A 20,416-nucleotide genomic window follows, 5' to 3' on the forward strand; every position below is an offset into this window, starting at 1 on the left:
TTTGCCTGGTTATTCTATAATCCATGTATATATTGTACATTGTGTAGTCACTGCTGTTAGTGTACATTGTGTAGTCACTGCTGTTAGGTCTATTTGTCTCACACTGCTGTCTTTGATGTTTTGCACTTATTAACATTTGCATTTTTGCTACTTGGCTCTGTGCATTTGTGTACCTTTCACCCGTGCTAATTTCCAAACCACCAGGTACTAGCTGGAGATCTCCTGCTATCACAATTGGTCTCCAGCCGAAAGAGATCAGTTCACCTGGAGAAAATGGCCGCTTTGGCAATTGGACCAGATGGCATTGAAGTCCCTCCCCTCCTCAAACATCACCCTCCTCAGGCTCTGCCCCAAAAACCTCCCACCAGTGGCCAAGAGGGACCTGGCAACTCTAGGCCATTACCACTGCCGCTCAATTGGGTGGTGGGAGAAAAGGGGAGGGGCAGTGATATGATGATGTCACTTTCAGCACAACCAGGAAATCTTTAAAATATAGATAAAATTAAATTTAGATTAGATTTATTTTTTAAAAATTAATTTAAATATGTTGGTCACACATTTCTCCCCCATGGGGACTGGAAGAAGCTTACAACAGTCTCACCTCTTCCACTTTATCATCATAGGTTAAATCATGTAAGGTAGGTTATGGTCAAAGACAGTAACTGGCCCAGGGTTAGCTAGATACGAGTCCCGTTGCAACCTTAGAAATCAACAAGATTTTCAGGGCATGAGCTTTTGAAGCTCTCTTCATTAGACGAAGGGAGATTTGAGGAGGAGGAGGAGTTGGTTTTTATATGCCGACTTTCTCTACCACTTAAGGAAGAATCAAACCGGCTTACAATCACCTTCCCTTCCCCTCCCCACAACAAACACCCGGTGAAGTAGGTGGGGCTGAGAGAGCTCTTAAGAGAACTGTGACTAGCCCAAGGTCACCCAACTGGCTTCATGTGGAGGAGCAAGGAAACAAATCAGTTCACCAGATTAGCCTCGACCACTCATGGGGAGGAGTGGGGAATCAACCCTGGTTCTCCAGGTCAGAGTCCACCGCTCCAAACCATCGCTGTTAACTACTACACAGGGCTGGCTCTCTTGAAAGCTTGTACTCTGAAAAACTTGTTGGTCCTTAAAGTACTACCGGACTTGTATCTAGCTCTTCTACTGCAGACCGACACAGCTACCCTCAGAAACTGGTCCACAGTTACTGATCGAGTTTCCATTGCAAAGTGAGGAGTCAAACTTGGATCTCTCAGATGGTAGCCCAACACTCTAACCACCATATCACACTGCCTCTGGTATAGTTAGCTAATCCACTTCAAACCATGTTTTTTTAATTCTGATTTGCGCTGGCCCTTCAACATGGGTTTGCTGATCACAGATATCACACTTAACCATCATGAAATTTCCAAAACCATAGCTTGTCAAGATGCCTGGACTTTGCTGCTGCAGATGTTGGCATCTTCCGCTTTGCATGATCTTCCTACCCCTTCAATCTGGAAATGAATGGGTATCAGAAGAGTCTGGCAGGCACTGGATCATCCATCATTGAACACATGAAGCTGCCTTATACTGAATCAGACCCTCGGTCCATCAACGTCAGTATTGCCTACTCAGACCGGCAGCGGCTCTCCAGAGTCTCAGGCAGGGGTCTTTCACATCACCTACATGCCTAGTCCCTTTAACTGGAGATGCCAGGGATTGAACCTGGGGCCTTCTGCATGCCGAACAGATGCTCTTCCACTGAGGGAGCCACAGCCCCTCCCCGCTGTGACTGGAGATTTAATTTTGCCCCTGCCAGACACCTCCCTTCCATGCAGGTATTTTAAGTAAAAGAGCTCCCATCAAGGTCAGGAATTTACAGCCCCTGGATGTGGTTATGAAACAGCTTTTAAGCGGGGAATTTCTTCCCCCAACACAGGCCAGCATTTGCCCTTTGTCCTAACCTTAAACTAAAGCGAGAGAGAAAAATACTTCCTATTTGTCTGGACAGATTTTTCTTGAATCGATTGATGATCACAATACAGGTGAAATATGGGAGTTGCTGCAGAACTTGGTGTGTTCCATGGTGGACCATTCGAGGCTTAAAACACACCTCAACATCTTTGAGGGATGTAGAAAAGCTGGACTGTCAGAAAGTGACCTTTTAAACAAACAAAGATCCTAAACTTAGCCCTCCTGGAATACAGTAATATACCTTGGGTTCATGCTGAGTGTTGGGGTACGGGTTTTGAAAGGACCCATGTTCAACTGAAGAATCACAGCTTTATAGGTAAACACTGCAGGTATGTAAAGACTGAAGCAAGCCCTGCATCTCATACAGGATCCTCAGTGGTTCTAAGTAAAAAAGATTGCGATTTTTTTTTTACTTAGCTCCCATAATTTCCCATATAGAGCCCCGTGGCGCAGAGTGGTAAGCTGCAGTACTGAAGTCCAAAGCTCTGCTCACGAGCTGAGTTCGATCCCAACGGAAGTTGGTTTCAGGTAGCCGGCTCAAGGTTGACTCAGCCTTCCATCCTTCCGAGGTCGGTAAAATGAGTATCCAGCTTGCTGGGGGTAAAGGGAAGATGACTGGGGAAGGCACTGGCAAACCACCCTGTAAACAAAAGTCTGCCTAGTAAACATCGGGATGTGACATCACCCCATGGGTCAGGAATGACCCTTTACCTTTTTACCCATAACTTCTGTGCATATCAAAAACTAGATGTCCGGGGACGGCCTCCCCAGACTTTCCCCTCTGGTTGGCTCTGGATCGCCCCAGCTGGCCAACACTGCACTTACCACTGAGCAAGATGTGGAAAGGCAGCAGGCAAATGACCTGTAAGAGATCAGAGGGGTGGGGGAGGTCGGACAGCTCGCAGCAGAAGAAGAAGCACCACCATGGCAGGGGCCACCGCCCAAGGGCTGTGCAGCAGGGAACGGGCTCTTGTACGAGAAGAGGTGTCGGATGACCTCGACCAAACAGGAAGCCTCAGGGCCAACAGAAGCAGAAGCCCAAGGTCGGGGTCTGCTCCACCTGACGAGCAAGGGGCAGGGGAGGCAGGATGCTGAAGGGGGCACAGCCCAACACCAGAGAATGGCAGCGCCTGGGATCAGGGAGGCAGGAAGAGCTAGAGCAAAGCTTCTTAAACTGTGGGTCACGACCCCATATGGGGGTCACGTAACTGAAGGTGGGGGTCACAAAAAATTTGGCAACAGGAAACGGTAAAATTATATGTATACCAAAGAATTCTTTTAAAATAAATTTCTTTATGATTTATTATCAGTAAATGTTTGATTTGTATACCTATTTTCCATGCCTATATACCCGGGGTCACGTAAAAATTTATCAGGCAAAAAGGGGTCGCGAGTGGGAAAAGTTTAAGAAGCCGTGAGCTAGAGCTCACGGGTGGGCCAGCAGGGGCAACTCAAAGGGGCTTTTCCCCAGCTGAGGAGAAGGGGGCACGGATGGTGATGGAAAGAGGGGATAAGAAGGACGGCACCCAGATGGCCGAGGAGGAAGTTGGCTGGCTGGTTCTGAAAAGGAGAGAACCAGGCAGCCAGGGAAAGCCAAGACCCCCAGTTGCGGGTCCGGCCCCATTCTGAGGCCAGAGGAAGGGCGACCGATTACACAGCGGAGGGGAAGTGGGGGAGGAAGCGAAGGGGGTACGCCACACTAGATTCGAGCCCAGTAGCACCTTAGAGACCAACGAGATTTTGGGGGTACACGCTTCTGAGAGTCAACGTTCCCTTCATCAGATACAAACTGGATTCCAACATGTATCTCATGAGGGGAGCACTGATGCTCGAAAGCTTATACCTGGAAAAAAAATCTCTTGGTCTCTAAGGTGAACTGGCCTTGAATCTAGCTCATCTACCCTCCTGAAACTGTGCTTACCAAGTCCTTGCATTTCCCCTATAAACAGAAATTTTATTCCTTCATGCTGCAAAATCTTCATCATCCTCGTTAGAGAAACATTACGATGCTTCCAACCAGGCACAATCGCAAGCATAAACCCTGACGCACGCCACGGTTAATCTTTTGCCATGCTCACTCTTGTTAACAAGGCTAAAGAATTTGTTAAACATGGTCATTTCTTACTTTAGTTCCACAAAACTGCCTTCCAATCCATGGCCACAATTCACTTCTCACACTGCCTCACTGCTTTTCATATTATTGTCCTTAAACTTCTTATATATGAATAATAATAATTGTGTGTCGTCCAGTTGCAAATGACTCATGGTGAAGTGAGCAGAGGTGTTTTGCCGTTGCCTTCCTCTGCACAGCAACCCTGACTTCCTTGGTGGTCTTCCATCCAAATACTAAGCAGCACCAACCTTACTTAGCTTCCAAGCTCTGATGAGACTGGGCTAGGAAGCCCCAGTAAATATGTCAGCCCTAACTAATTTCCAAAATTAAACTGATCTCCAGAGTACAGAAATTAGTCCCCTGGATAAAATGGCTGCTTTAAAGGGTGAACTGTATGGCATTATACCCCACTGAGGTCCCTCTCCTCCCCAAACCCCACCCCTCCAGGTTCCCCTCCCAAATATTCAGGAATGTCCCAACCCAAAGTTGGTAACTCTACTTCTGCCTGATCCTTTTTTGTATATGCATTATTTTCTTCTACTATAGTTTAACTTGCTCTGACCTGGATGGCCCAGGCTAGCCCGATTTCGTTAGAACTCGGAAGCTAAGCAGGGCCAGCCCTGGTTAGTATTTGGATGGGAGACCAACAAGGTAGTCCAGGGTACAATGCAGAGGCAGGCAATGGCCAACCACCTCTGTTCGTCTCTTGCCTTGAAACCCTATGGGGTCTCCATGAGTCTCTTGCAACTTGATGACACGCACATACAGAGAGTATCTTTCCTCCAACAAACGGCATGGCACAAAAAGGTTCTTCCCTCCCCAATTTTATTGCCTGAACATGCATACACACACACACAGCAGAGGCACAGATCCTCTTCCTATTCCAGTGACAGGATAGCACCCGGTACCCATACTCCTCCTCCTTGCTGGCCCCTTTCACCCTAAAGCCAGCATGGTGTAGTGGTTAAGAGCGGAGGTTTTGGAGTGGTGGACTCTGATCTGGAGAACCGGGTTTAATTCCCCACTCCTCCACATGAGTGGCGGAGGCTAATCTGGTGAACTGGATTTGTTTCCCAGCTCCTACACATGAAGCTAGCTGAGTGACCTTGGGCCAGTCACACTCTCTCAGCCCCACCTACCTCCCAGGGTGTCTGTTGTGGGGAGATGAAGGGAAGGTGATTGTAAGCCGGTTTGATTCTTCCTTAAGTGGTAGAGAAAGTCAGCATATAAAATCCAACTCTTCTTCTTCTTCTTCTAAATACACCACCAAATCTTTGGTTCAGCCAGTGCTGCTGGCCAGGTCTAACCGAAAAATTCACCCTCGTCTTAACCTTAACAGCTTTTCTGCATCCCTACCAAGCTCCACGACAAGAAGCAAGATGAAGCACAGCACAAATGAGCGTTGCAACAATCCCACTGCGTGGCCTTATCATAAAGCGGGTGTCCAAACCAAAGTTATTGAATGGCAGGGATCTAGGCCCGAGCACCAGAGCATTAAAAGAAGAAGAGTTGGTTGTGGTGATGGCTGCCAACATGGAAGGCTTCAAGAGGGGAGTGGACATGTTCATGGAGGAGAGGGCTATCCATGGCTACTAGTCAAAATGAATACTTGTCATGAGGCACACCTATGCTCTCCAGGATCAGAGGAGCATGCCCATTATATTAGGTGCTGTGGAACACGGGCAGGACAATGCTGCTGCAGTTGTCTTGTTTGAGGGCTTCCTAGAGGTACCTGGTTGGCCACTGTGTGTACAGACTGCTGGACTTGATGGGCCTTGGTCTGAGTGTGACTAGCCCAAGGTCACCCAGCTGACTTCATGTGGAGGAGTGGCGAAAGAAATCCAGTTCACCAGATTAGCATCCACCGCTCGTGTGGAAGAGTGGGGAATCAAACCCAGTTCTCCAGATCAAAGTCCACCACTCCAGATCAAAGTCCACCACTCTTAACCACTACACCACGCTAACTCAATTGCAACGCAATGGCACAAATGTACCAAGGGTTTGCTAGGAAGAGACCGTGCTGCCTTTTCCAGGACATCTGTAGCACGGAAATATAATGAAGATGCTGGCCCAGGAATGCATTCACTCCTGGGAGATTAAGCTATTTGTCCATCAAAGAGACCCGAAGGTGAAATGTGCTTAAGAGCTCTGGTAAACAGAAGTTGTGCTCCGATTCACTCCTACCACTGGACACAGGCTGGAATTCTCCGCTCCAGGAAATCAGTCTACCTGGAATCTTCAGGACTCAGTGTGGACTCTTTAAGGGATTTCAGGTTTAACTTAAGCCATGCTGGATGAGATCAAAGGCCCACCCAGTCCAGCAATCTGTTCCTAACAGTTTAAAAAACAGGGAGTGATGCTGATAACTGTCTTATGTTTAAGCAGAGCATCTGGGAATCGGAAGCAAACTGCCTCTGAACACGGAGTTACCATTTCCCTGCCCTGCCTTCCAGATACTGAGAGGTTTACTCACCGTTCATCCCTAAATACCATACAAAGCACTATAATTTTTGCTCGCATCTATGCCCCCTCCCCTAAAAAACACATCAAGGGATAACACGTCGCCAAAATGTGCCTAAAGATTGTATAGCAGCAATATTTGAAGGGCCGTCTCCTTCGATACGGCCCTATGCGCCGACTATGGTAATCAGACAGTGCCTCTTGCCTTGAAAACCGTAGGGGGTCACCATAGGTCAGCTGTGACTTGACAGCACAGTACACAAGCACAAGCCTCTTGTTAGAATCATAGAAGTTGGAAGGGACCACCAGGGCATTCTAGTCCAACCCCCTGCACAAGGCAGGAATACCCCAGTGACCCCTACATGGCAGAAGATGGCCAAAAAAACCTCCAGGATCCCTGGCCAATCTGCCCTAAGGAAAATTGCTTCCTGACCCCAAAGTGGCAATCGGCATCACCCTGGGCATGTAAGAAAGGGCCACGAGAGCCAAACACTGATGCAACCCTTCCTGCCCTCCCTCTCATGATCTGCCTAAGTTCACAGAATCAGCATTGCTAACGGATGGCCATTGAGCCTCTGCTTAAAAATTTCCAAAGAAGGAGAGCCCACCACCTCCCGAGGAAGCCTGTTCCACTGAGGAACTGCTCTACCTTTCAGGGAACTGCTCTGTTATCGCCTTTACAGCATCAACCAAATTGGCTGGTCTTCTAGAAAGGCTAGAAAGTTGTTCTAGGGCTGTAAAGGGGACATGAATAAAAAGAGAGAAGCAGGAAGGGTACAAGTTGGTGCAAAGCAGCCGGCCAGATTCCAGCAGGTTCTAGGGCATCTGAACATGTCCTACCTATCCCTAAGGTAGGCATCATAATGTACGGCTGGTGCTCAAAAGGCGGTTAAGGGGAGACATGATAGAGGTCTATAAAATTATTCATGGTATGGAGAGAGTGGACAGGGAGAAGCTTTTCTCCCTCTCTCATAATACTAGAACACGGGGTCATCTGCTGAAGCTAGAGGGCGAGAGATTCAAAACAGATAACAGGAAGTACTTCTTCAAACAACACATAGTTAAAACTGTGGAACTCTCTGCCCCAGGATGTGGTGATGGCTGCCAACTTGGAAGCCTTTAAAAGGGGAGTGGACTTGTTCATGGAGGAGAGGGCGATTCATGGCTACTTGTAAAAACGGATGCCAGTCATGAAGCACAGCTATTCTCTCCAGGATCACAGGAGCATGCCTATTCTATTAGGTGCTGTGGGACACAGGCAGGATGGTGCTGCTGCAGTCGTCTTGTTTGTGGGCTTCCTAGAGGCCCCTGGTTGGCCACTGTGTGAACAGACTGCTGGACTTGACGGACCTTGGTCTGATCCAGCTTGGCCTTTCTTATGTTCTTATGTTATTAGTGGTATTATTCTGGTACTTTGTGCAGAAAAACGTGGGCCCAAATGTTCACATTTACCCCTTTGCATACACATCTGGGAAATCTGCCTGAAATTGGTTTTACAACACCTGTGTAGCATAGGCTTGGAAGTGGCATGTAGACATGTGTGTGTGTGAGAGAGAGAGAGAGAGACAGAGACAGAGAGACAGAGTGACAGAGAGATCCACATGTGGAATCCCAAAGATTACTGCACCAATGGTGGTATTTGAAAATGAAGAGGGCAAGGTAGGGTTCCCAGGTCCCTCTTTGCCACCAGTGGGAGGTTTTGGGGGCGGAGCCTGAGGAGGATGGGGTTTGGGGAGGGGAGGGACTTCAATGCCATAGAGTCCAATGGCCAAAGCGGCCATTTTCTCCCTGGGAATTGATCTCTATCGGCTGGATATCAGTTGTAATAGCAGGAGGTCTCCAGCTAGTATCTGGAGGTCGGCAACCCTACAGCAAGGTGATATCCACAGGCAGGAGATTAATCCAGCCAAACACAATAAAAGGTCCATAAAATAGAAGCTGGTGAGGTAGATCAGCACAGCTCCAATGGAAGAAAAAAACCGAAAAGCTAATATTTAAAAACTCTGGGGAAAGAGGGAGACGAGAAAAGACTGGCTCAGCATTTCTTCTCTCCGAGGGATGATCTGGCTGTTTTTGTTTTCTTCCCTCCAAGGTCTAGATTTGAGAGAGAGACATGTGACTGTCATGTCCAAGGAAAACCTCAAAGCTAGTTTAATTATTACTGAGTTGATTAAAGTGATGGGCATCTCGGTACCAAATGTGTCCTCAAATCTACCGCAATGTATCTATAGGCCTTGTTCCCGCAAGTGCTAATAAATCTATCTGAAACTATTAACAAATTTAAGGGTCTTTTTTTCCTGTTTCAATTAGCCCCGAAACAACACATTGAGTTATTTCTGCTGGGAACTTTGTTGTAATCCTACAAAGATCTACACAGAATCCTACTCCACAGGGGCTTACTCCCAGGAAAATGTTTTTAGGATTGCCCCACACTGATCTTCATCTAGACTAATTTCCACAAAGAAAGAACTAAATGCCTGCATAAAGCCCAGTTTGGATGCATTACTCTCTCGTGCCGAAATTATTTCAGTGAACAAGCATTCTGCCCTGGGACTCCAACACCACCACTTCACATTTACATATTGGCTTTCTGAGCAAAATCCTTCACGTACATTTGCTCGGCCATTTGTAAAACAACCCTTTAAGGTAGGCTGGCATGATTATCCACAAACTGTGGATGGGAACCAAAGCTGATAGAAAGTAGCATGCCTAAAACTACCTAGCTGAGATAATGGCTGAAGTGAGATTTAAACCAGGGACCTCCAAGGTCACACATTTATTTACTTATTCATTCATTCATTTGCCTGCAACAATGTATTGTCTTAGACTGCCTTTCTCTGCAAAGGACTCAAAAAGGATTACAAATAAAAGCCCTGTTAAAACACAATGCGAACAACAAAATAATATGCTTTCCAGACAGCAAATAACCACTGATCCATTCTCTAAGTCTTTCTTCTACATCCTATATTTAGAAATACCTGTCTAAATATAGATAAATATAAATATCCAAAAATACATGTTCCAAAACTGTATTTAAACTTCAGACCAGAAGATTTTAAAGTGCATTCATGAAGTTACAGTTCAAGCATCCTTTTCTGGAAAAGTGTCAATTTAACTATGCATTCAAAGAAATCAGTATGTGTGTGTTTGTACTCTACTGGGTCAATTAGCCAACGTTAAAAAGTATTGGAATAAATCCTCAGGTACCCTTTTACTGGCAAAGTGTGCCACAATATCATCAGATACTCATCAACTTGCTTGGGTCTCCATATCGAGAGCCAGTGGGGTGTGGTGGGTAGAGTGGTGGGCTAGGACCCTGGGCAACCAGGGGTTTGAATCCTGGCTTCTACCATGCAAGCTCACTGGGTGACCTTGGGCCTCTCCCAAACGCTCAGCCAGGACTACCTCGCATGGATGTTGTGAGAAAACGGAGGAGGGGAGAACAATGTTCTAAAGCTGCTTTGAGTCCCAACTGGGGGGAGACGAGAGATATAAATAAATAAGTGCAAATGCATTCATGCATCTTGAAGTACTTGAAGGGCTGTCATATAGAGGATGGTGCCGAGTTATTTTCTGTTGCCCCAAAAGGTTGGACCAGAACCAACGGGTTGAACTTAAAACAAAAGAGTTTCCATCTAGACATTAGGAAGAACTTTCTAACAGTCAGAGCACTTCCTCAGTGGAACAGGCTTCCTCGAGAGGTGGTAAGCTCTCCTTCGCTCGAGGTTTTTAAGCAGAGGCTAAATGGCAATCTGTCAGCAATGCTGATTCTGGGACCTTAGGCAGATCGTGAGAGGGAGGGCATCTTGGCCATCTTCTGAGCATGGAGTAGGGGTCACTGGGGGTGTGGGGGGAGGTAATTTGAATTTCCTGCATTGTGCAGGGGGTTGAACTAGATGACCCTGGTGGTCCCTTCCAACTCTATGATTCTATGACTCTATCTTAGGGAGAAGGTGCTTCCCCAAGGTCACTCACAACTTTGCCCTGGGTTCTTCTACAAGTGGTCCTGCCTCTTCTTCAGAGTCACACAAACACACAGAGCTCCCTTTTACTGAATCAGACCCTTGATCTATAAAGGTCAGTATTTGTATAGTCAGGCTGGTAGCGGCTCTCCAAGGTCTCAGGCAGAGGTCTTTCCCATCACCGAGCGCCCAGTCCTTTTAACTGGAGATGCCAGGGATCAAACCTGGGACCTTCTGCATGCCAAGCAGATGCTCTCCCACTGAGCTACTGAAGTCTTTCCCATCATCTACTGCCTGGTCCTTTTTAACTGGAGATGCCAGGGATCGAATCTGGGACCTTCTGCGTACCAAGCAGATGTCCTGCCGCTGCAAAAAGCCAAAAGCGGAAGACGCACCCCCACACCCCCAATTTGGCTCACCTTGCCGTCTCCTTCCATTCCATCTCCTGCCCATCAACGGCCAGCAGTTCGTCCAGTTCCGTGAAGAGCTGAGGCGGAGCGGGGCTGTCATCGTCTTCGCCCAAAATGAAGCGGATGCGCTCGGCGGCAGGGGAGACTGCAGAGGTGAAAATACTGCGGTTAACGGACTGGAGGACGATGAGGGACGTCCGGCTCCTCACCTTCCCCGGCTCCCCGTAGCCATTCAGCTGCTTCTCCGGGTCGCCTGGTCCATCGGACATCATAAACCCTCTACGTGTGGGCTGCTGCTTGTTTGTTTCTTTGCAGCCTGGGTGCCTACGTTACGCTTACTTCTAAAAACTTCAAGCCAGGGGTAAAGTTCAAGAAGGCTGGCGTCTTCGGCCCCCACTTCTTTAAACTGTGTGTTAGCAAGCAAGTCCACACAGCTCAAAGAAAAGAGGGAGAGGGAGAGAAAGAGAGAAGAGAACTTTCGGGCTCAGAACCAATTCGCTCGATGGTACATGCCCAGGACCTTTCGTACTCTGATCAGCTGAGGTCCTTTAAAGTCCTTTTCTTTATAGGCAGCAAACCAGTTTAAGCCAAGTTATTTGGGGGGCACCTCGTGGAGAGGAAGTGGCTTCCAAGTGCCAACTTCCCCCCCTCCTTTTGTACCAGACTGGAACTCTCATTGGCTTGCCAGGCAGCATGTAGACCTCCTCCAAGACTCATTACCAGTGTGAAGGGAATATTTAACAAAATAGCCCTTCTCTCCGTCTTGTGCACGGGGAAGCAGTGAGCTCTGGCCCATTTAGGCGAGCATCGACAGCACCAAAGAAGGGGAGAGGAAGAAATTAGCTCGAGGGTGGGTTATGCTTCTTATGCTCAAGGAGAGAAGGCAGGCCCTGAGGGCCCTTTCACACATTACGCCAAAGCATACCCAGTTTGACCCGTGACTGTGAACTCGGTTGCATCCATTCAAGGCTCTCCCTTACTGCTTTTCTACGATGCACGCATTCACCATAGCTAGAGTAGAGTCCAGCGGAGCCCAGACACCAACAAGATTTCCGGGGTGTAAGCCTTTGAGAATTCAAAGCTCCCTTTGTCAGATACATGAGCGTTGACTCTTGAAAGCTCATACCCCCAAAATCTTGTTGGTCTCTAAGGGGTTACTGAACTTGAATCTAGCTATTCTACTGCAGGCCAACACCTCTGCCCTCTGAGACTAAGTTCCTCACCTTTGTACTTAGCATTGTTGAGGTACACCCTTGAAGTGTCTTCTGCAGGCACCTTAAAAACACCTTGCATGAAATAGTGCAGAAGGTCAAAAGTGACTTGAACTCCTTTCCCCACCCCCAATGGAATTTCCTTTTTCATTTTTATATACAAGTTGAGTATCCCTTATCCAGAATGCTTGGGACCAGAAGTGTTCCATATTTTGGATATTTCTGTATTTCGGAATTTTTGGATATACATTTTGAAGATGGGACCCAAGTCTAAACACGAAATTCATTTATGTTTTATATATGTTTGATATACACTTTATACACATACTCTGAATGTAATTTTAAACAATATTTTAAAATAATTTTGTGCGCATTGAACCATCAGGAAACTGCTTGGCACACTGCTGAGGGCCTGTAAATAATGCCTGTATGCCAGCTCAAAATGTCCGTATTTTGGATCTTTCCGTATTTTGGATGTCCGGATAAGGGATACTCAACCTGTATCATTTTATATATATAAAATAAAATATATATAAATATAATATTTCATTTTCTATATACACCAACACCCGCTAGAACTCCACTCGAAAATATGTCTCATATGTTGTTTCAATTCAGTTACATACCTTTGCTTACTTCATATATCCCCTTTACCACTTAATAAATTCTCATTTTCATAATATTATATTCATGTTACAGCATTTCTTGGTCTGGCCTGAATCTACAGCCAACTGCTACTCTAAAAGAGAAACTTTGGGGGCTACAAAGTGAGCCATGAATTTGAAACTCAGAAAGAAATGGTGCCCCATACACCTAAGGATTAGGAAACCCAGATTGCGTCCCTTAACTTCTAATGCTTCCTTAGCTTTGGGACTTTGGCACATTACGTGTTCTTCTCACCTTTCATATTTATTGGGCCACCCACTGAAGCCTCTGTACATCTTCTCTCACAACATGACTTAGAGGTATTTATGTATTCAACATAGGCTTGTCAGCTCTGGATTCAGAAATACCTGGAGATTTGGGGGGTGGAGCCTGCGGAGGGTAGGGTTTGGGAAGGAGAGGGACTTCAATAGGGTATAATGCCATACAGTCTACCTTCCAAAGCAGACATTTTCTCCAGGGGAACTGATCTCTGTCACCTGGAGACCAGTTGTAATAGTGGGAGATCTCCAGCCACCACCTGGAGGTTGAACCAATAATCCTAAAGGCGAATGAAGCTACTAAAATGTCTAATAAACTAACCTCTGTCAAGTAGTACCCTCTGTCTGGGAGTATAGCTTGTTAATGATTTCTAATAAATCTCTCTAAATGTGATGTGTCATCTGTAAGTTTTCTGTTTCAATTATAAATGTAAACAGTTGAAGTCTAAATTGTATATAAATTGTATATGATTTGGAACTGTACCTGGTGAATTAGTAACCTGAATATAGGTAATTTCATTTAAAGAGATTGGTTAGAAATCATTAACAAGTTATAATCCCAGACAGAGGGTACCACCTGGAGGTTGGCAACCCTAATTCAAGATCAGCCAAGTAGCTAAGCAGCAGAAAAAGAGTTAAAGCAGGGTTCATAAACCAAGAGTTAAAATACTAGACTAAAAGCACTCTGCTTTCAAATGCTCAGTTTTCCAAAATACCATTTTGTTAACAGTGTTCCTGTTCACCACAGGAATTTCCCAGCTTAAGACAGATGAGACAAGAATATCAAATGTAATTTAAAGAAAAAAAATCAAGGTCAAGATTTGTTCTACTTGGGGGAAAGGGGAGGTAGGAATATTAACCAACCTTTCAGGAAAGGAAGCAAACTATTAACATTTTAATGAAGGGAGGAGGGGCTGCAATTTATTTTATGGAAACAACCAAAAGCATGATACTCACTGCATGCATGCATGCAAGCAGAACGAACAGAGAACTTTCCCCCTCCAAAGGACCAATTCCTAACAGGGACCATTTAATAACAAATGATGCAAAAAGAAGGGCTCCACCCTTTGATTCACTCCCATACAAACCAAGATGGAGGCCAAAGGCCCTTCCCGCCACTACCGCCACCACTGTACCCAAACAGCAAGAAAGGACTTGTGAGAAGCACCCCGATAGGAAAGTCAGTGAGGTGTAGTGGTTAAAGTGTCAGACCGGGATATCTGGGAGAACCAGGTTCAAATCCCTAGACTGCTTGCTGGGTGACCTTGGGCCCGTCACATGCTCTCAGCCTAAGCGAACACGGTTGTTCTGAGGATAAACTGAAGGGAAGGGAAGAATGATGCTTCAGGACTCCAAAATGGGGGTGTGCAGACTGGGGTGTAAATGAAGTAACTAGATAAATAAAATGCACTTCCTCCACTTTGTCTTTATCTTGGCTCATGCACAAGACTGAGCAACCAAGACAAAGGGGAAGAATCTTAGAGAGCCTCTGTGTTGGCCCAAATGGAGGGGAGGGAGCATTTGCTTCCTTCTCAAGATGGAACTTCATGTGCCATCTCATCTGTATGCCTTTAAAAGACTGGCTGCTGGTGTAGTGGTTAAGAGCGGTGGTTTGGAGAGGTGGACTCTGATCTGGAGAACCAGGTTGGTTTCCCCACTCCTACGCATAAAGCCAGCTGGGTGACCTTGGGCAAGTCACAGCTCTCTCAGCCCCACCTACCCCACAGGGTGTCTGTTGTGGGGAGGGGAAGGGAAGGTGATTGTAAGCCGGTTTGATTCTTCCTTAAGTGGTAGAGAAAGTCGGAATATAAAAACTAACTCTTCTTCTCCTTCACCTTCTCCAGTGCCAGTCGGGGCAACGAGGGTGCAACTATATCACTGTGTACAGTATGTACCATACCACTTTATGTATGGACTATGCCACTGTATGTGTGATCGTTTGGACTATACCACTGTCTGTATGGACAATACCCCTGTACATTTGACCATTTGGACAATACCACTGTGTACAGTATGTATTATGTTTGCTGTACATATCATCTGGCTCTCACTGCATCATTTTCTACTTATGTGATATCATTTTCCACATTTTTTTAGCAGCTGGCTTCATGTGTAGGAGCAAGGAATCAAACCCGGTTCTCCAGATTAGAGTCCATTGCTCTTAACCACTACACCATGCTGGCTCTGTGTATGCCCTCTGCCTGCCTCTTGAGGCTCAGACTGGTATACGATTCTAAACCAAAACCATCCCTTCTCAAATAAAATCCAGTTAACCCCCGCCCCCCCCCAAGAAACTGCCTGCTGCTCAAACCCAACTAAAAGCCTTCACAGGTAAAACAGCCTTACAGCACCTCCCAAAAAATTCTAAAGACAACGGCCACTTCATCTCCACAGCAGCTGGACAAACACTTGTCAGGGATGAAGAAGAAGAGTTGGTTTTTATGTGCTGACTTTCTCTACCACTTAAGGAAGAATCAAACCGGCTTACAATCACCTTCCCTTCCCCTCCCCACAACAGACACCCGGTGAGGTGGGTGGGGCTGAGAGAGCTCTAAGAGAGCTGTGACTAGCCCAAGGTCACCCAGCTGGCTTCATGTGTAGGAGTGGGGAAACCAACCCGGTTCACCAGATTAGCATCTGCCACTCATGAGGAGGAGTGGGGAATCAAACCCAGTTCTCCAGATTAGAGTCCACCACTCTTAACCACTACACCACGCAGGCTCTAGGTTGATCCTGCATTGAGCAGGAGGTTGGACTAGCTGGCCTGATGGCCCCTTCCAACTCTATGATTCTACCATTCTATGATTCTATGGAGCTCTCTCCACAAAGCAGGAGTCATTATAGAGAAGGAACGGGCTCTAGTGGATGCTGAGCAGGGAAGGGAACAGCTAGAAGGCTGCAACCAGAAGACCTTCGTCGGCACACAAGGACACAGGGGGACTGGTGGTCCTTCAGATAGGTATTTGGCACATGAAATGAGGCTGGTACTACTTTTGAAAATATAAAATGAAAACGAGACATTTGAAAACTTCCAGAGGGAGGAGGAGACACCACAACCCTTCTAGAACTCACAGGAACAGAAGGAAGCATCCCCTGCACAGCGGCAAGGCATCTCCCTGAAGCGCCTTTTCAGTTCTCCATTGGTTCTAGAGCAGCACTCCGGGTTATTGGTCGTCTCACCAGAGTCCTGGTGTTTACTCTGGTTGAGTCGCTGAAGGAGGTTCTGACCAAGGTGCTGACTTTGGACTTCCATGGCACGTTCCACTCTACCACCTGCCTGCCTGCATTCTGCAGTCCATTCCTGTCTAGGCCCCAACCACTTCCACGCCATGACTACTCCATGGTGATAGACAAGAGTTGGTAGACAAGAGCAGGAGACTCTTCCCCATCCAGAGATGTAACACTTCATTCATGGAGGGATGTCACTGGTAATCTGTGCCAATATAGATCTTGCTTGAGTGGTTAAGGGGAGATATGATAGAGGCCTATAAAATTATGCATGGTATGGGCAGAATGGACAGGGAGAAGCTTTTCTCCCTCTCTCATAATACCAGAATGTGGGATCATCTGCTGAAGCTGGAGGATGAAAGATTCAAAACAGATAAATAAATAAATTAAAAAATTATTTGCGGCTAATATGCCAGATAAAACAGAAACTGACCATACAGAGTAGATGTTTACAACCAAGGCCATCAAAATTAGGAATCACCCAATTTTACACTTCCACAGATTAGGGAACATTGAGGTGACGTAGCTTCATTGCTACTGCACTATATTTTGCAACCTGGGGGTGACTGGTGAGCTATCTCCCAGCAGAAACCTTTTGGTCCATTCGCCCTCATCACCAGAGCCCATTTCCCTAACCAAAGGGTCAATAATATTGAAGCGTGCTGACTTGTAAAGGGGACATCTAAAAATACATGCTCAATGGTTTCCATCTCCCCTGTGTTACAAGGGCAAAGTCTCTCCACCCTGGGGATCTTCTTAAATCTCCCTTCTAATATGGCAGTTCAAAACAGAAACAAAGAAGTCTTTCTTCACACAACACATAGTTAAAATGCGGAACTCCCTGTTCAAGGATGTGGTGATGGTTGGCAAGTTGAAAGGTGTTAATAGGGGAGTGGACATGTTCATGGAGGAGAGGGCTATCCATGGCTACTAGTCAAAATGGATATTAGTCATGATGCATACCTATTCTATCCAGGATCAGAGGGGCAGGCCTATTACATTAGGTGCTGTGGAACGCAGGCAGGACAATGCTGCTGCCGTTTTCTTGTTGGTAGGCTTCCTAGAGGCACCTGGTTGGCCACTGCTCAACTTGGTGGGCCTTGTTCTGAGCCAGCATGGCTTTTCTTATGTTCTTATGGACTTTATGAAACCTTCCGATGATGCAGAACACATTCCAACCGTTTCCTCATTCCAGGGATGAATCAGAGGCCAAAAGAAAGACAAGAGTCACTGGTCAAATAAAGCACTTTCAGTTCACCTCCTTTTCGTCCTAGAGGAAGCCAAACAGCAGGGAAGTGACCCGTCTCCCTTACACAAACCCTTTTCCCGTGTAGTGGCTTTGAAGGAGCCAAAATAACAAAAGCCAGGAGGGTGTGGCCGAAACACCTCACAGCTTCCTGTCAGCGACGGCTGATTCAGCAAAATGATATCCTCTTCCTTCTACCCCACTTTTCTGATTAATTAAAACCTCAAAAGTGGCTGACAGTACAGCAATGTGGCCTGACTATACAAAAAAATCACCTAGGGAACTGAAGGGTTTTAAAACTAAGCAAAAAAATAGTTTTCATATGTCTTTATGGCATCATGACCATCGCCACCGGGTTCCTTGTGGGGCGTCTGCCCATGCTGCCGCAAGGAGAAGAAGAAGAGTTGGTTTTTACATGCCGACTTTCGCTACCACTTAAGAATCAAACCGGTTTACAAACCCATTTTAAGGATAGTCACCCTCTTAATATTGCATTATGCATACTTATGTTCAAAGGGATTAGTATACTGGAACAGATCAGGAAGATATTCAGATAAGGGGAAAGGATTCTAGTCTATTGCAACGTTCATTGTATGTAACTCCTTCCTTTTACTGTATTGTCTTCCACCTTCACAACCCGCTTTCCGCATTATGGGATGCCATGCCTTAGACCGTCTTTGTGTTTGCACTGTTTTCTAATTCTGTAATTGCAGCCCTGACCCATTGTTTATTGGACATCTTATGCTGCCTGACTGATTTGTCATTTTGTAATCCGCCTTGAGCCTCAGTGAGAAAGTAATGAAGTCAATAAGTTATATATACACACACACACACACACACACACACACACACAGAGAGTCCCACACATGATCTCTGAAGAGATACTGGCATAAGATCTGAAGGACCAGGACACAGCAACGTTTCTGAAGCTAAGCAGTTATGGATCTAACCCAGTGACTTGAAAGGACAGCGAAAAAGATGGTGGGGGCGGTGGCTCAGTTTGTAGAGCATCTGCTTGGCATGCAGAAGGTCCCATGTTCAATCCCCAGCATCTCCAGTTAAAGGAACTAGGCAAGTAGGTGATGTGAAAGACCTCCTGCCTGAGACCCTGGAGAGCTCCTGCCAGTCTGAGTAGACAATATTGACTTTGATGGACCGAGGGTCTGATTCAGTAGAAGGCAGCTTTGTGTGTTCATGTGTTCAAAGCCCAACTTTGAAGGCTTTAAGAGGGGAGTGGAATTGTCCATGGAGGAGAGGGATATTCATGGCTACTAGTAAAAATGGATACTCGTCATGATGCCCACCTATTCTCTCCAATCTCAGAGGAGCATGCCTATTATGTTAGGTGCTTTGAAACACAGGTAGAATGCTGCTGCTGCAGTCGTCTTGTTTGTGGGCTTCCTAGAGGAACCTGGTTGGCCTCTGTGTGAACAGACTGCTGGACTTGAGGGGCCTGGGTCTGATCCAGCGTGGCCTTCCTTAGGTTCTTAAAGCTGTCATTAGTTCTATTGCATGTAAATGCAATCGGAATATGGTACAGTCATTTCTGGATTATAAATTATTTCTCCTTGATTGTTTTAATGTTCTGGCTGAGAAGCCATGCAGATGCTGTCTTTGCATAGAGTCCTCTCTCTCTCTCTCTCCTTCTTTCAACTTTCAAATGCATTTTAAACCCAAGGTCCAAAATCCAAATAAGGAATTTGCTGGGTCATGGGGCCTGCCACGGCTCAAGCCCTGCCGCATACGCCAGTTAATGGGCTGTTTAAGGATTGTTTACGGGCTCTCTTTAGCAAGAACACATTTTCATCTTGGCCGGGGAAGGAACAGTGCGTACTGAGAGCACACCTAACAGCCCAGGCCCCAGCTAAAAACCAGAGCCCAATTAACCTGCAGTCATGAACTCCAACCCCCTGCTCTGTATCGATTGACCTGTGTGCCACAGACATAAACACGCAACCACCCCAGCCAAAATTGCCCAGCCCTTGTGCATGCATTCCACATAGGGTTGGCCAGGTTCCCTTTGGCCACCGGCGGAGCATGGGGGGGTAGGGCTGCCAGATCCAGGCTGGGAAACTCCTGAAGATTTGGGGATGGAGTCTGAAGAGGACAGGGATCTCAGTGGGATACAATGCCATTGAGTCCACCCTCCAAAGCATCCATTTTCTCCAGGGGGATTGATCTATGTAGTCAGGAGGAGGAGGAGGAGGAGAAGAGCTGGTTTCTATATGCCGACTTTCTCTGCCACTTAAGGAAGAATCAAACTGGCTTACAATCACCTTCCCTTCCCCTCCCCACAATAGACACCCTGTGAGGAAGGTGGGGCTGAGAGAGCACTAACAGAGCTGTGACTAGACCAAGGCCACCCAGCTGGCTTCATGTGGAGGAAAGAGGAAACAAATTCGGTTCACCAGATTAGCCTCCCCCACTCATGTGGAAGACTGGGGAATCAAACCCGGATTGCCAAATCAGAGTCCACCGCTCCAAACCACCGCTCTTAACCACTACACCATGCTGGCTCTGAAGGGAAGGGAGTTTCGACTCTCAAAAGTTTATATCCTGGAAATCTGGTTGGTCTTTATGGTGCTACAACTTAAATCTTGCTCTTCTACTGCAGACCAACATGGCCGCCCACTTAAAAATTATTATTTTGTTGGAGCGCTGGGGGTCCTTTTAAGAGTTGCTCCTTTTTTTCCCATGCCCTTCCTTGGTTTTTACTGGAGTTCCCCCCAAGATATCCAAATCCCAGTCGTTTTCATGGGAATAACTTACGGCATTTTTGTAATATTCACCTTATTTGAAAACGTACAAGGACAGGACAAGAGGAGGCTCAGAGGCAGTTCTATAAGACAGCCGATCGGCTACCCTACATCCGCAGGGAGACATCCTGCACTCCCTAAGGTAGGTTAGTGTTAG

General features: G+C 46.5%; 1 protein-coding gene across 1 annotated transcript in view; it reads right to left on the bottom strand.

The window, feature by feature from the left end:
* SLC4A4 (solute carrier family 4 member 4) overlaps positions 1–20,416 on the bottom strand; it is a 210,406-nt gene that overhangs the window by 87,707 nt on the left and 102,283 nt on the right. Inside the window, exon 4 of the mRNA XM_056855929.1 lies at positions 10,905–11,040. Coding sequence (XP_056711907.1) covers positions 10,905–11,040 — 136 coding nt within the window. The remainder of the gene's footprint in view (positions 1–10,904; positions 11,041–20,416) is intronic.

The sequence above is a fragment of the Euleptes europaea genome, chromosome 9 (assembly GCF_029931775.1).
Source record: "Euleptes europaea isolate rEulEur1 chromosome 9, rEulEur1.hap1, whole genome shotgun sequence".
NCBI lineage: Eukaryota > Metazoa > Chordata > Lepidosauria > Squamata > Sphaerodactylidae > Euleptes > Euleptes europaea.